Source organism: Parasteatoda tepidariorum, chromosome 6 (genome assembly GCF_982258835.1).
Source record: "Parasteatoda tepidariorum strain Cologne lab strain chromosome 6, Ptep-v5.0, whole genome shotgun sequence".
NCBI lineage: Eukaryota > Metazoa > Arthropoda > Arachnida > Araneae > Theridiidae > Parasteatoda > Parasteatoda tepidariorum.
Genome location: NC_141760.1, coordinates 30,143,989 through 30,159,876, shown reverse-complemented (window position 1 = coordinate 30,159,876; position 15,888 = coordinate 30,143,989). Strand labels below are relative to the sequence as shown.

Below are 15,888 nucleotides of genomic sequence, written 5' to 3'. Positions count from 1 at the left end.
TATTTAATAAAGGCTACGAACTAGAAATTAACAAATTAATCAATTCAGTATAAAAGGTCATACATCCAAACAATTCCGTTCATTTACTTTAGGAATAGTTTATCATAAATAATTTTCATTTCAAAAATAAATCAGAGCTAATAATAAGATCAGAAGTAAAATATAATAAGTTAGTGTTCTAAGTTTTTAATAATTTTATCAAAATGAAATTGAAGGAATGAATGAGGCAAATGGCTGTTAATTAGATCTGTTTTAAAATTATCAGTCTTCTGTAAAACCTAAGAATGATATTGGTAATCAATAATATGGGGAAAAATACCTATTTGCCTCATCCTATCTATGGAAAAAAAACATCGATACTCTTTTTAAATTAAAATAATTTCGTTAGTCAAAAAGGTGAAAGGAAATTTGTCTATCTTCATTAATTTTAAGAGTTAAATATGAAAAATCAACTGTCAGATTTCAAACATTAATTTTGTTAAAAAATAGTTTACTTAGATAAATTTACTTAGCTATAATTTCAAAGTCATCAAAATTAATAACTAAAAGATCATATATATATATATATATATATATATATATATATATATATATATATATATATATATATATATATATATATATATATATATATATATATATATGAACATATTTAAAGTACATCATTTTTTTCCCTCACAAATTTATTGTTTTATATAAGAATTCGATTAAATAAATTACTTCCTTGCGCAACGTCTTTTGAAATAAAACGTGAATATTTCATTGATCCAAATTTTCGTCTATTCTTAAGAACATATCTATATTATAATTATCGCCTAATTTTAATTAAATTTTATTTTCGCTAATGAGAAAAACACTTCGAAGTTCAAGTTCCACGTTTTTGAATAAAATCATACTATTTTTCTTCTTAAAAAAATAACTGAATTATATATGAGATTGGTACAAAATAAATAAATAAGATAACTATAATAACTATATCACAAATTATATGAATAATATGAATGAAAAAAAATTCCGAAGGAAACCTGTTTGTGAGATTCAATAAAAAAAATTAAAGAAAAGTACTTTTTCTCGTTGAAGAAGTTTAAAACAATTCAAATAGGTAAGAGATTTTATTCCTAAGTTTCTTTTATTTTCAAAAATTACCCTATCAGGGATGCCGCGAACGACAAAAAATGTAAGAAGTGGTTGAAATTCCTAATCAAGTATAATTATTTAATTATTCAATCGTAACTATCACTATGACTTATACTGCAAATTATTCATATTTACAGCGAAAAACAATCTTTGCATCCACTTTTAGTAGTAAACTGAAAGAAATATGCTGGAAAAAGTAGTTAATTTTAATCTCATTTAATAGATTTTTGCTTTTTATTAAACACTATCAGTCCGTCAAATTTCGTATGTGTAGTTGCATTTCTGCGGACAGTATATCGACCAAAGAATTTTTTTTTACTGCAAGTTTTACAGTTAATAACTCTGTAACTAATAATCAAATCGTAATTTTTTTTACTCTATCGAACTCCTTGAAAATGTTTCTTCACGTCCTCGTAATTTCAAATTTCTAAGTCTCATAAATTTTTAGTAGCTAAGCAAAATCTAACATGCACTCAAAAACGTGCGAAAAATTCACAATAAAAGCACTCAACAGGGTTTTCGCGGTCCTTGAAAGGTTTTAGTAGTGATAGTAAATTCAAGTTAATGTTAGAGGATATTTCTTATTTTAAGATACCACTTTATCGCTAAGTGGTTTAAAAACTTAAATTTTCATGCATATATAGATTATTTGGAAAAAAAGTTTTAGTGGTGGTTACACAGAAATTAAACTTTCGACAATTGTTTTATTTTCGTTACAACTTTTTAAAATTTTCAAGACCAGCGGGAACCCAGCTTTAAATTGCAATAACTTTCGAATAAATTAGAATTTCGCTAAAAATTCTACGTGAATTTTATAAGCAAATGTGCCCATTTTAGCATGCCAAATTTCAATTCTTGAGTTGCATTCCTGCGACCTGTAGAGTAGTCCACATGGTGTTTTTTTTAAACGAGCTTAACAGTTCATAATTCTAGAACAAATTCCATTTTAATTCCTGTACATTTTTTTACATTTGTATTTCCATGTTTCTAAGTCTTATAATTTTTGCGCAGTAAAGCAAAACAAACACCTAAAATAGCGAAGACGTTTTTTTTAATATCGAAAAATCTTATCTGAGTATACTCAGATAAGATTTTAAATATTTAAGATACTTTTTAAATATTTAAAAAGATATTCTGTTATATTCATATAGGTTTTTTCTAAACTATGCTCTTTTTTGGCTTTATTCAAACAATATTTCATATTATCTTACTGAATGTTTAATGAATTGCATTCTAAAAAATTTTATCATATTTATACCACAAGAGAAAAAAGAATCTTTCGAATGACTTTTGTATAATTCCTTTACATACGCCAAAGTAAATCAGAAAATGAAAGATTCCGACATCAAATGGAAAGAAAATTGAGAGTATGTTGTAACTTGAAATTAGTTTAATTAAAATTGGGATGCTCATCCTTTCAAAGACCGTCGCCATCTCTAGTGAGACGAAAATAAAGCCCTACTACTACTTCTCTTTTTCAATTCAGTAAAGACTTATACTTTGCTTTTGTAAGGGGCACACTAGCCTGTAGCAATAAATTAAATTTAAAAAAATATTTTGTAAGCGACTGCAAAAAAAATAAAAATCGATTTTATTTTCGATGAATTCAGGAATCTGAACGACACTACACAAAGTTAGTCGCAATCTGGAAAGTATAGAACCTCATGGTGCTAGGTGACACTGAAATTTCGATATCACGATATATCTTCAAGAAATCATGATATATATCGATATTTCATTATATAACGCAATATTTTTAAGCTACCTATTATTCATTATTTTTACATTTATTACATATATTTGTCAACCAATTTAATTTTATCAATGCAAGAACGATAATCGCGTGTTTAATTATAATTATTGTTATCTATAATTTTCACGATATTATCATATTTGATATTTATCGTTGCTGATAATGATCGCAGTATTGTTAAATTCCATAATTATTGTTAATACTCGTGACGTTGCCGTATTCGATAGTTTTCATGATATTATCGAGTCTCTTAAGGTGAGTTGACTAGCATAGTTCACAAAGAAAGAGAAGAAAGAAATTTGCGAACAAATTTACAGGTGCAAAACTAAGGCAAACAACGTTAAAGAGCACAGAAATATTTATAAAATACAGACAGCTGTTTCGGATGCTCAAAGGGCAACCTTCATCAGTGCAACAAAAAGAGACTGTTACTGGTGGTTTGGTATTTTTAGGGGGGGGGGGATATATTTCAAATGTCGGTAATCAGAATGTTAACAGCACAGTTTCTTAACTAAACACATCTGCATCTAATTAGCTCTTTTTATTCCGTTAAATACGGATATTCCACAATTTTTCTAAGTTACTTTTTGTTTAGAATTTCTTAAGCTCGAATTTTAGCTAAGTTTATTTTTGTAGACAAAATCGTGCACTAAAGACATGTATAATTTTTATGTGAGGAAGTAGAGAAGTAAACTAAAAGACTTTGTGGTAAGATTTTTTTTAAATGATTGATTTGTTCTCTCTGACATTTTTAACACTAGAAAGACTGAAAATTAGTGTATACCTATATTTCTCAAAAGAAGCGAAAATGACATGATTGTGAATGTGTAAAGAAATTTGTTTAAAATTAATTTTTAGTATTTTTTTATATTATTTACAGTTTCGTAACAAGTTATTAGTAAATATTAGAAATAAAAAAAAAATTATATGCTGTACAAAAAGTCACGAAATTCTAAGAAATTGTGTCATTATATACATCATTGTATATGAGGGTTGTAAATTAAATAATGGCAACTTAACCTTGAAACTCACAGAAGGGCGGGCATGTGCAAATTGAATACGGGAGCGGTGAGGTGGCGCTGTTGTCGATGTGTAGAGTGCAAAAAAAGGTCGATTTGCTTAGAAGGGTAGTTGTTGTGTGGCGTTAAAGTGAGGAGTTTCGTTTCCATCGCTCTAAAGCATGTTTTCAAAAGATGATCAGCGGTCGTGGCTTACAATCGAGGTTGCCCGTGGCAAAAATGCAACAGAATGCTATTGAGGATTAGTGGAAGCCTGTGGAGCAAATGTTTTACCGTATAGGACAGTAGCACGATGGGTTCAAGCATCTCGTCTTTTTTTGTCATTAAGCTTTTTCACAACATGCTTTAGAGCGATGGAAACGAAACTCCTCACTTTAACGCCGTGCAACAACTACCCTTCTAAGTAAATCGACTGTTTTTTGCACTCTACACATCGACAACAGCGCCACCGCACCCATACCATATTTACGCAAGCCCGCCCTTCTGTGAGTTTCAAGGTTAAGTTGCCACTATTTAATTTACAACCCTCGCACATCTAATTGAAATTAAAAGCAGTCAAATTGACTTCCTTAGGCAATCTAGTGTTAACAGTGTTACTGAATCATTGTAACAACTACCTTTCTTCAAAAGTTGAAATAATACGAACCTTAAAGATACAGAAGTTGGACAAAATTATGATAACACTTCTGTACTAAATTATTGTTCAAACTCCTCAAGAAATACTTTGAGAATTATTTTAAACTTCAGAAATGTTTAGGTTATACCATTTCTTGTGCATATCAAGATATACATACATTTAGAGGTTTGGGGGACAGTAAATAATTTACTAAAGTAAAATAAAAATAAAAGAACGCTTTTGACCACCCCATGTCACAATTTAGAGCATTAAATTTGTAACTCGTATCAATTACTTTGGATACCATATGCAATAACTGCATGCAATTTTGTAAATCTAGCTTAAATATTTACACCGATATAGACATTTATATGAAAAAAAAACTAATTCTGTCTTACTATAACTGCAGAAATATTCAATAAAATTAAACAAAGTTTTTTTGGTAATTTTTAATTAATAACAAAAATATTATTTTAAAATTTAAAAAATATTAGTAAAACATTGCCCAAGATATGAGAAGTCCTTTTATACTGCGCATGCACTGGAAAAAATTTTTAAAACAAATTTATTTTTTCATAATTTTTTTGTAAATCATATTTGTTAACTTTTGAAAAATGTCCGATTTGAATGTTGTTGTTGGCGTATGGCAGAGGAGGTGCGATTGTTCTTGTTTTCTGTGGCCAAGAATTCGACTTATGCCACACCATACGTCACACCCGTTTGTTGGGCGAACCCATTCCTACATCCATTCATTCATCCACAGATCGTAATTTTTAACCTGAATCAGAGAACGATCGATCTCCAATCCTGTACCACCCAGAGGTATTGATTCCGGTCCGTCAGAGAGGTCCGATTTGAATATCTTGAATATGTAAAAGTTCCTTCCAAGTACCCTTTGTACTTTTTTAAAAAATCTCTAAACGAAAATGATTTTTTCCACTAGTTACTTAATAAAATTTAATAATAAATTATAATAGCCCACAATGACTGTCCTGAAAACAAAATGTGATTGTTTAAAGAGAGAAAAGATGTTAGGTAAAGCATACTTCAATCGGAAACGGTTCCATATAATGCTGATGCCTTTTAGAATAAATATTGTTTAATAGTACAAAATAAAATTTGAGAAAAACCCCTTATTATTCACAGCTTTCTTTCCAAGTTTACACAAACTACTTGAAAAATTATTAAAAACTTTGCAAATTTTCTAAATCGGATTTTTTTCAAAAGTTAACAAACAAAATTTTAAAACAAAATTTAAAAAAAAAAAGTTAATATTATCCGTGCATACGCAGTGTGAAAGGATTACTTTAAATGCTCAAATCTTTCTCAATTATAAACTATTTTTTTATTCAAATTCTGCAGTTATATTCTGCAGCAAATATTTCAGCAGTTATAGTAAGTAACATAAAGCAAAAAGGATTCTTCTTTTATAAAAATGTTTATACTAAATGTCCACGAAGCTGGGTTTACGAAATTTTGTGCAGCTCTTGCATATGATAACCATAATAATTGATACAAGTTACAACCTTATCGCTTTTTTTTTGGCATAAGGTGTTCAAAAACGCTGTTTTTCGTTCGTAATTTATTGCCTGTCCCTCAAACCTTTGAAAGCTTTAAAATTTATGGATAAGTATGAGAAATCGCATGACCTAATTCGCAAGAGTTATAAAAGTAACTATCTGAATATTTCTTGAGAAATATGAAAAACAATGAGTTAGAATATAAGTGTTTCTATATTTTTGTCCAAAACCCTGTATGTATTCCACAGTCTTTGCCAAAAATATCAAACTACATGGAGGTATGATATCTGCATATACGCGAGGTTTGAAGAATTGAATTTGGAATTATTCATTCATAAAGTTTAAAAGAATAGTTCGAGTTCTGTCATTTGATTGAAAAGATGCAAGATATCGCGTCACTAATTATAAACTGTGAGTGAATAGGCGAAGTTTTCATTTCGCTGCTGCTTCTTTTACTAATCTCCTGCAAAAGAAATGTTCAGAAAAGGTTTTTAAATCAAAATAAAGTTCATATCATTTCGTGACACTCAATTTATATTGACAAACAAAGGCATCTTTACCGTTTCAAAAGAAGTCAAAGAAATTAAAAATACATCAATAAAATCTAACTAGCCGAAACCATTTAAAACAAACTTCTGGTGGATCTCTTTATTTGCTGATGGCTCAGGTGAAGTGTAACGTAAAGTATGTAATTATATAATTTTATACAGTTTCTATGGTATTTTTATGCAATATGGTACTTTTTTACATTAGTTCATTATAAATTTTAATCGTAATAATTTTATTAATATAAATAAATATGAATGCGATTTTTTTCTTAAAATTTTTTTAATAATTTAACTGTCATACTAATTTAGCAAAAAAGGGCATACACATATTGCATTTTCATAAAGCATATCCAATTCCCGTAAGTGGACAATTATCTAGATCTTGAACGCTTCCGCTTTGCATATATAAGCCTTTTATGGAATTGCAGAATATTTTGCATCCAAAGTTGCTATTTCGTTAAGATTTTAACAAGTTGCAGCACGGTTTTAATTTGACGATCGTTCTCAGATCATGTTCGTTTTTTCTTTTTAAAATTGTTTATGACTACCATATGAAATTGAGCATCACAGTTCTATATTTGAAAGCAAAAATTATCAAATTTAATCTCAATTTTCTCATGAATACATTGTAATGTTAGACACTCTAAGGACGGATATGTCAATGATTTTCCTAGGTATCTGAAAAAACCAGACGGCTGTAGTCGTCATTTGCGGCAACGTCTAAACTTTAAAGATTAAATTAAATTTTTTTTAAAAAAAAACAGTTAAATTACACATTCCTTGATAAAAAATAAAAAAACAGTTGGTTTTTCCTGCTTTTAAACACTTTTGAAAAATTTCATTAATTTCTAAATTTTAATGTGGAAAAAATTAATATATAGTTTTCTTTTTGCGATTCATATCATATGATATAAATAAAATATGGAATAATATAAAATGTGATTTAAAAAATTTTTGAAGAGCATATATAAGGAACATTTGATATGTTTGCTCTTCCCCAAAATTGACAAAACTTCAGCTGTTATTAAAACAATTTTTTTAAAAGAAAACAATTTTATTACCTTGGATAGTCCGAATCATCTAAGCATATCTCTTCAGTCAACCTATCACATCTTGGTCCCACTGCCCATTCTGCAGGTTTGAAGGAATAACTAGGCTTTGTCATTGGTTCAGAGTTTTTTAAAGACCCGACATAATTGGTTGATGGTGACTTCTTATTCATTCTCTGCATGTTTATTGGATGGCGCTTATATTCATGATAGCGTGATGGAGCGTTTACCACTTCTTCGTTCTGAAGAAGTGAAAGTATAGCATTATCGATCATATTTTCCGTCAGTTGCGGATCATCGAATGTGGGCTCAGATGAATAGGAATGCTTAAATCTCCCAAGTATAAGTGGTATTAGCTCTCGTGGTAATTCGGGTAATGGCACAATTTTACCTCTTAAGATCCGTATGATTGGCATGGAAGATTTCGAGTGAGAAGACTCATGACTCTCATATGGACTGACAACAATGCCGAATTGGCGTTGTTCGGCTGATGCCAGTCTTTCTGGAGAGCTTCGAGCTGTGGATTGCTCCTCTGATATGCTTATGTCTGATGAGTTACTTGAAGAGTTGTCGATATTGATGAGACTATGCAGTAACCTGGTTGCGATTATGTCCCTCAACAAAGATGAGTTCTGCAAAAATGTCTCATAATTGTACTGGTTACGGTTACGAGTTTGAGCCTCCTTTTCTAAATTATCACTCATATTTCTGAACATGAATTGTCTTTCTACTCGTATTTTTTCGGCTATTGGTGAAGTTATGAAATCTGAGAAGGACATCACATCGCCATCTAAGCTTTCATGAAAAGATTGTTTCAAGCTATCAGATTTCACGTTTTTGATTGTTGAACTTTGTGTTGAAGTTTGATAATCAAGACTGACATTTGAAATTGGTGTCACTGGAGTTTGTTCTTGAAATCTCAATCTTTTTGAATTCCGCAATTTTCTATTTCTACCTTTCCTTCTGGTTCTGGTTCCAAATTCTTTCCAACTTTGAACATTTTTAGCCATTATTTCCTCGTCAGTAGGCGCTGCATTTTTGAAATGATCGACATTTTGATCTTGAAAATTTTCGAGATCTTCAGGATCAACAGCATCATCGTGTGCGCTGTGCCCAAGGCTTTCAGAATCGTAAGCATCTCTTTTTCGCCTTCTGGCATTCACTTTATCCTCATCATGTTGAAGAGATCTTGGTCCATATCTAGGCCGATTCGTTTGCGGTCTCACTTCATTTACAGTGATCTGGTCTGTGAGAACTATGGATGGTCTTCTGATCAATTGATTTTTAATGTCATTAGATTTTGCACTTAATTCAAGTGGAGGTGTTTCAACGACAACATTCTTATTAGGATCGTTTTGCCTGAACTTTGTATTTATCTGCTGATCATTGCCATTTTCAGAATTTTCTTTGGGCAACAAACCCTTTTCTTGATTTTTAACAATATTTGGAGTTTCGTAGTCTGGATTTGTCGTCGTAGAAGTGGGATTTTGCTTCTCGGGACCCTTTCGAACTAAAACAGGACTTTCAACTGTAAATATTTTATGATTCAAACTCTGACCGTTGCTAATTTGACTTCCTTGTTGGTTAAAATAATTCCGACGATCTTGACTATGAGCTGGTATGTTTATTTTTTCCCTAGTACCGTCACTCTTAACTCTGACGGCTACAATGGGCCTGTGAAAACTAGGGTTATTAAATGTATGTTGTTGGTAATTTGGCACAAATATTGGCGGAACATACTGCTGAGAAGGTATGTTCAAAACATCGGGAATATATGGTTGGCGGTTATCCCTTACGTCTTGACGCCTCTGCAAGATTTGAGGATTTCTCACTGGTTGATTTTGGGAAACAGCATTGTAATTTGGTGTTCGGTACCTTAAGTCTGGATGATAGCTTGCGGGATGTTGTCGATTTGGTTCCCTAGCACTGGTGGAAACAGTTTTGGTATATTCAGGGTTTTGTAACTGAGTAGAATCGGTTGGTGTTTGGCCGAGTTTTCGAATTCTTACTGCTGTTTTGCTATTATCCAATCCAGCACTGACAATAAACTCTGCAGCCGTATCACCCGGACTACCATAATGAACTGGTCTTTGGCGTAAATGTTCTCTAGTTATTATAACTGTTGGCAATTTTCTGCGATTACTGTTTTGAGATTGTACTTCTTGGGTGAAAGCATTTATATACAGGATAGAAACAATTAGTGTTATCCAGGTTGGCTGAAACAAAACAAAAAGAATTAAAATTAAACCATGTTAAAATAAAATAAAAGCTATTTAAATTTTTTAAAAATAGTTGCGAAATGAAAAAATGTATAGTTCTAAATTTTACTATAAAACTATATTAATTTTAGACGCATTTACCAATAGGTTCTCGTATTCTAATTAAATTTAAAACTTACGCTACAAAACGCAAATAAAGTCATAGATTTTACAGTTTTATAGTGATTTAGAAATTATTTTTCTTTCACCAACTCTCATGTTAACATTTTTTAAAGAGTGAAAAAAAATCATTCGATATTGTTAAAATTAGGAACTGAAACTAATATTTTAATCTTTCAAACACCGTATACCCAGTTCAAGACCACTTATTTCGAAAATACTAGAAACCAGTAGAAATAGTGAACTATTTGCTCTGAATTGTCCCATTCTTTTTGACTTCTCCATCCATCTCCATCATCACTCTCATCCGAACTCCCTCTTACAGCAGAGAGGATAAAAGCGAGAAGCAAAAATCCTCTTCTTCACCCAACCCAAAAAAGATCCTAATAACCACTATGGACCTAAAATATTTATTTATATAACACTTTCATCGCGACAATAGCGCGGCTTTTTCCTACTCTCTGCGCTACAAGTTCCACTTTTAGCTCTGAAATTGAAAGAAAAGAGGACAATATATCTCGTTGCTATCGAATAAAGATTTCCCGTTGAAGACGATATATCTCTTCCTTAGCGAAGAAAAGTGTTGAAATATACTATCCACGATTGCAGTTGTTGAGATATTTGATTAAAGTTGTTGAGTTATTAAATTTACTAAATTCTAAAAATTTAAATTAAGTTTTCACATTTTTTTTTAACTGGTGAATGTGAAAGCTCCTAAACGAAACTTCGCATACTGACAATTAAGGGAGAAAATTTACTTTTGTTGAGAAAAAGAAAACGAAATGAAAACAAGCCATACTATCAATTTATGTAAAAAGCTAGACTGAGTTTTCGGAGAATAATAATTGTAGTAAATACAAACCTTAAATAACCTAATATTAATTTGTCGCAAAACTGTTATTGCATCTGCATCTATACTTTTATTTTGTGTATACGGTAAAAGTACTAAATAACATTAACGAAGTCTTATAAGATTTTATTAATAACAAGTTAAGGCACGGATAAACATTGATAAAGTTGTTTTGCCGTTCATAACTAGCCGTTCAAGATAACTTGCGGATCACCTTATGTGTGTTTTAACTAGTTAAATGTCGTTGTAGTTGAAAGTAACTTAAATCAAATTTGTTAAAACAGGTATTAAGCATGAATTCAAAAATTATACTGCCACGTTAAATATAAAAATAAAATCTTCCAAAAAATTCGAAAGAGTTTGCAGTTGGCCAACTAAAATTGAAATGTTTTTAATACCAGTTTTTAATTTTTTTTTCCGTTTAGTTTTCAATCCTGGGTCTCGAAATGGGGAACTTTATCAAATCATGTTTTATCTTTATTTTAAATTTAAATCTACAATCAATATTTCTAATGTTATGAATATGTTAAAAACGTCAATTCGTCGTATTGAATTTTTTCATTGTTTTATTATTTCACAAGAAAACGTCTTGATTTTTATGGCTACCACAATGTTTGCCAAATCAATGTATTTTACCTTACTGTATGTAATTTAATGATGAATGGGATAGGAGCCGCTTCGCGGCCCACGTGTCCAGTTTATTTAAATAAAGCAAGCAAGCAAATGTGGAATTTTGAGTTTAATGGGTTAATTTGCAGATTAATCTCGCTGCAAAATAGGATAAGAACTATAACAGGCCTGATAAGATCTTAGAGAAAATCACTAAATAGTTCATAAGGTTTCTCAGGGCTACTGATTACTTTTATTTACTTCCACTTGAGTATTCCAAAATTATTTTTTGATCTACATTTTCCCTATAATTTGACCTATATTTTCATTTTCAACTATATTTAATCTTTAATTTTATTTTGGTAGATATGTAACTTAAGGTAGATATGCAAATAATTACTTAAAACGTCAATAATTTTCTCAATTTTGCTAACACGAAAGTATTTTCCAGATCACAGTAATCCCACCATTGCATGTTAATCATGCACTTACACATATGTTTAATTTATTTTTCATGTATTAGTAGTCAAAATTATTAAAAACTTAATTTATTTATCTAAGAATTATATATAGCATAGAATTAATTTGCTAATTTAAAATGCGCAGCCAATTCTTTAAGAAAAATCAGTGAAAAATTATAGCTGTGACTTTTCTAAGATAGAAACAATAAAAAACTTAATTGGTTAAGTTTCCCCTTAGTATATTTTCATTTTTTTCTCGTTTTAAGTGGATATTAAACATTATACATTTCAAAACAATAAAAATTTAAAATGGTAACTTAATAACTTTCTTAATACCAATGTCTTACATAATGTTATCATCTTCGCACAAAAAAAAATCGTAATATTTCTCGACTTAAATGGAGAAAGGAACTGGTTTACTACGTCCTCCACCTTTGCAAGCCTCCTCAACAAAAGGTTCATTGGTCACTTGCCCTTCTGAAGTGAAAACTTTCACTTTTTGGCGGAGGCTGATAACGCCATGACAAAAAAATCTTTAAACTGGTCTCGCCAGAGGTCGTCAGACCATCGCCAAATAACTAGAATACTATTTAAGGTTTAGAAAAACAATAACATTAATTCCAACTAGATAAGTATTTTTTTCAGCGGATCACCGATGCGAGAATGAATATAGTTACTTATGCACGCAAGTCAGGTTCAATCAACTAATAAAAATCAAGTAAAAAAAGTTTGTTTTATATTTATAAACAAAAATGCTAACAAAATTATAAGAACATTTTAAGTACTAACATTCATTTTTTTTTAGAAATATGGTTGCTGTGAGTGTGATTCTTGATATTATTAGATATTTAAATTCCGCTTTGTTTTTGTTTTAAAATTCCTCCTTAGTGAAATTAATGATAATGCATAAGCAGAGCATAAAAATTTGTAACACAATATAATTTTTTTTTCTACATAACAATCAAAGAAACTGAAGTCTACAATGGGCTGTTAAACACATTAACCACCAAAAATCCCGTACTATGCCGCGTACTTTTTTCAAAAAGATTAAAAACTGATGACTCAATTATTTTATTATCTAAATTTTTTTTAGTGAATCAAAATTCGTGTTCAGGCTATATTAGTAATAAAAAGAATATTTTCATCATCCTTATTTATCTGAGAGTCATTTACAGCCATTTTTTCGTGACCTTGAAGTTTTGACTTTAAGATGGTACTTTCTGATATAACAGGAATACAAGTTGAATTGCAAAGAAAATTAAATATTTTGTATTCTATGTAAACATGCGTCGCTACAAAAATAAGCAGCTGTTGGTCTGAGGATTATGTCTTCTTTCAGATTCAAGAATTATATTTTAATAAAAAATTATTATTTTCTTGCAATATTTTTCAAAATCTTAAGTTATAACAGCATTTGAAATCATCAACGTAGCTCAAGTGCCATTACCCTATCAAATTTTATTCGAAATTATACTTTTTACAACATTACAAATTGTTAAGCAAACTCAATGTCCGCGGAAAATAATTTAAAACCTTTCGCAATATTTTTATTCTAAATAAAGGTGCGTCGCAACAAAAATAGTCAGCCATTGGTCTGAGATTGTTGTCTTCTTTCAGGTTTAAGAATTACATTTTAATAAGAATGTTTGTTTTTTTTTGCTATATGTTTTGCAAAGTCTGAAATTATGTCCACATTGGAAATCATTAACGTAGCTAAAGTGCCATTACCTATCAACTTTTTTCGAAATTCATTCAAAGTTCAATTATTCATTCTTTTATTCCAAAGGACAAAGTTCATTTATTTTTAACTCTTTAAATTATTAATACCACTTTTGTTACCACTAAGAAAAATATCAGGTCACTGCAAAATTCACGCCGATTTTCGAGCTCCTTAAGGGCCCGCAAAAATTTTCAAGTGGTAGTAAACTGCTCATAAGCGCTTTCTTAATTTTGCAACCACTGCAATTTAGATAATATTTACCTACATGTCTCAGACTTCTATGTTTACAATTATTTTCCAAATCGTTGTGGTATCAAGAAAATTTAACGATCCAGTTTTTAAAACACGAAATATGTTTTATAGTACAAATTTTGATATCACCTGAATATTTTAGACGCACACTCGAGAGCTCCGCCTATCGAAATTCGACACGAACTTTCCGGATGACGCAATATTTTCTGAAACTAGGGAAATTCCGTATTAGTTGGAGGGTGTGTAAGATTAGGGTTTAAATATGCATAATAAGGTGTGAGCTAATTGAATAGTCCGTCTATTTGAAATCCAGCTGCCAAGAATTATTTCGCGATGACCCAGGCTATTTGGAATATTTCCGGTATTCTAGAATCAGAAATTAATGGGCTTTGTCTCATACGAGTCTTTCTATATTAAGTCATAAGCTTAATATAGATTTCTCTTTCTAAGTTTAAGACGTAGAAATCGTTCTCTCACAAAGAGCCATAAAAAGTCAAAATGCCAATTAAAAAGATTATTTTCTGAAGTGAATGGGTAATAATTTTTAGAAAAATACGAATTAAGAAAATTTCGAAAATTCCCTATCGTCAGTATGGCGTCATCTTCGGAACATATCAAGATCTCTAAATTTTCCCATTTGAATAACGTTTGATTAAGTTAAGGATATTCTTGCAACCAATTCCCTTTCCGAATCCCTCTTTAAATAGCAGGAGCCTTCAAAAATGCTTGGCTTTTTCGTATTTTCATTGCTAGATAAATCTGTGCCAAATCTCAACATTCCTGCCATGGAAACTCACCATTGTAATCCATGCAAAAATCCGACGCAAGCTGTTAAATAAATTTAATATGAATTAATACGTTTATTTTTGGTCGATAGTAATTATTTACAACATGTAGTTTCCAGGATTTTTTTCATAAGGGTTTTCAAATTTTACAGGAAAGTGACTACCTGCATTACAAAATGGAAAAGTCGTCGGATACTGCTTACAAACTAGAGTGAAAGTGTGGCTGGAAAAGAGGAAAAATAGTAAAACTTGCACATTAAGGATGTTTACGCCCACTCTCTAAAAGTACCCCCTCGAGATAACTGAAATAAAGTAACATTCATTTGATACTCTAAGTTTTTGGTATGTTGTAGCGGAAAAATTACTTAACACCAGGTTTACGGACGTTTCTTATATTCCTCTACGAACATGCGCCAGTTTGACGTTTGAACGAATACACAAAATAGCACTTACAGAGATGCCAACTTGCTCCGGACAGCAAATATATATTTTAAAGTGGTAGTTTATTAATTATGATTCTTGGTTTAGTAAATTAAATTTAGTAGATTTTTATCCACCACTATTTCTAAATAATTCGTAGGCTTATATAGTTCACCACTTTATATTTGCAAAATTTACTTAGTAGTTATTTACCGTTTTTTTAATAATTTTGCGTATCCGGAGCAGGTGGCATCTCTGCACTTAGAAAGCAATGTAATTATATACTACAAGAAAAAATATGTGATATATATTTATAAAATATTCTAGTATTTTATTTTTCAATACTCGAACTAAGCAACTGAAACCTTCAAAATCTGACACTCTGACATCAATTGACATTCTGCGTTTGATCTTTCTATTATTGCTTATCAGCAACAGTTGTTTATTGCTTGTTTCATTTGAGATAACGATATCGGAAAATGGATCGAAGTATTGCCGGTTCATTCCTATTTATTATTGATGTAATGTTTGCATGTTTACTCAAAATTTCGTCAAAATTACGATCGCGTCAAATTGACGCATATCCGTAGAGATAGGTATGCTACAAAGAGAATTTCAATATTTCAACACGTTTGAAGAAAATAGACTTCAATCTATATTTACCTCGATCAATGGATAAAATTCATTACAAGAGATAAAATAAAAATGAAAACGGGTTTATAATTTTCCTTATAAAATTCGAAATGCGTCAAAATGACTCGTCCCGTAAAC

General features: G+C 30.5%; 1 protein-coding gene across 1 annotated transcript in view; it reads right to left on the bottom strand.

The window, feature by feature from the left end:
- The window catches only part of LOC107436135 (uncharacterized), a 51,186-nt gene that overhangs the window by 17,214 nt on the left and 18,084 nt on the right, over positions 1 to 15,888 (bottom strand). Inside the window, exon 2 of the mRNA XM_016047715.4 lies at positions 7,655 to 9,858. Within this exon, the coding sequence (XP_015903201.2) occupies positions 7,655 to 9,858 (2,204 nt within the window). The remainder of the gene's footprint in view (positions 1 to 7,654; positions 9,859 to 15,888) is intronic.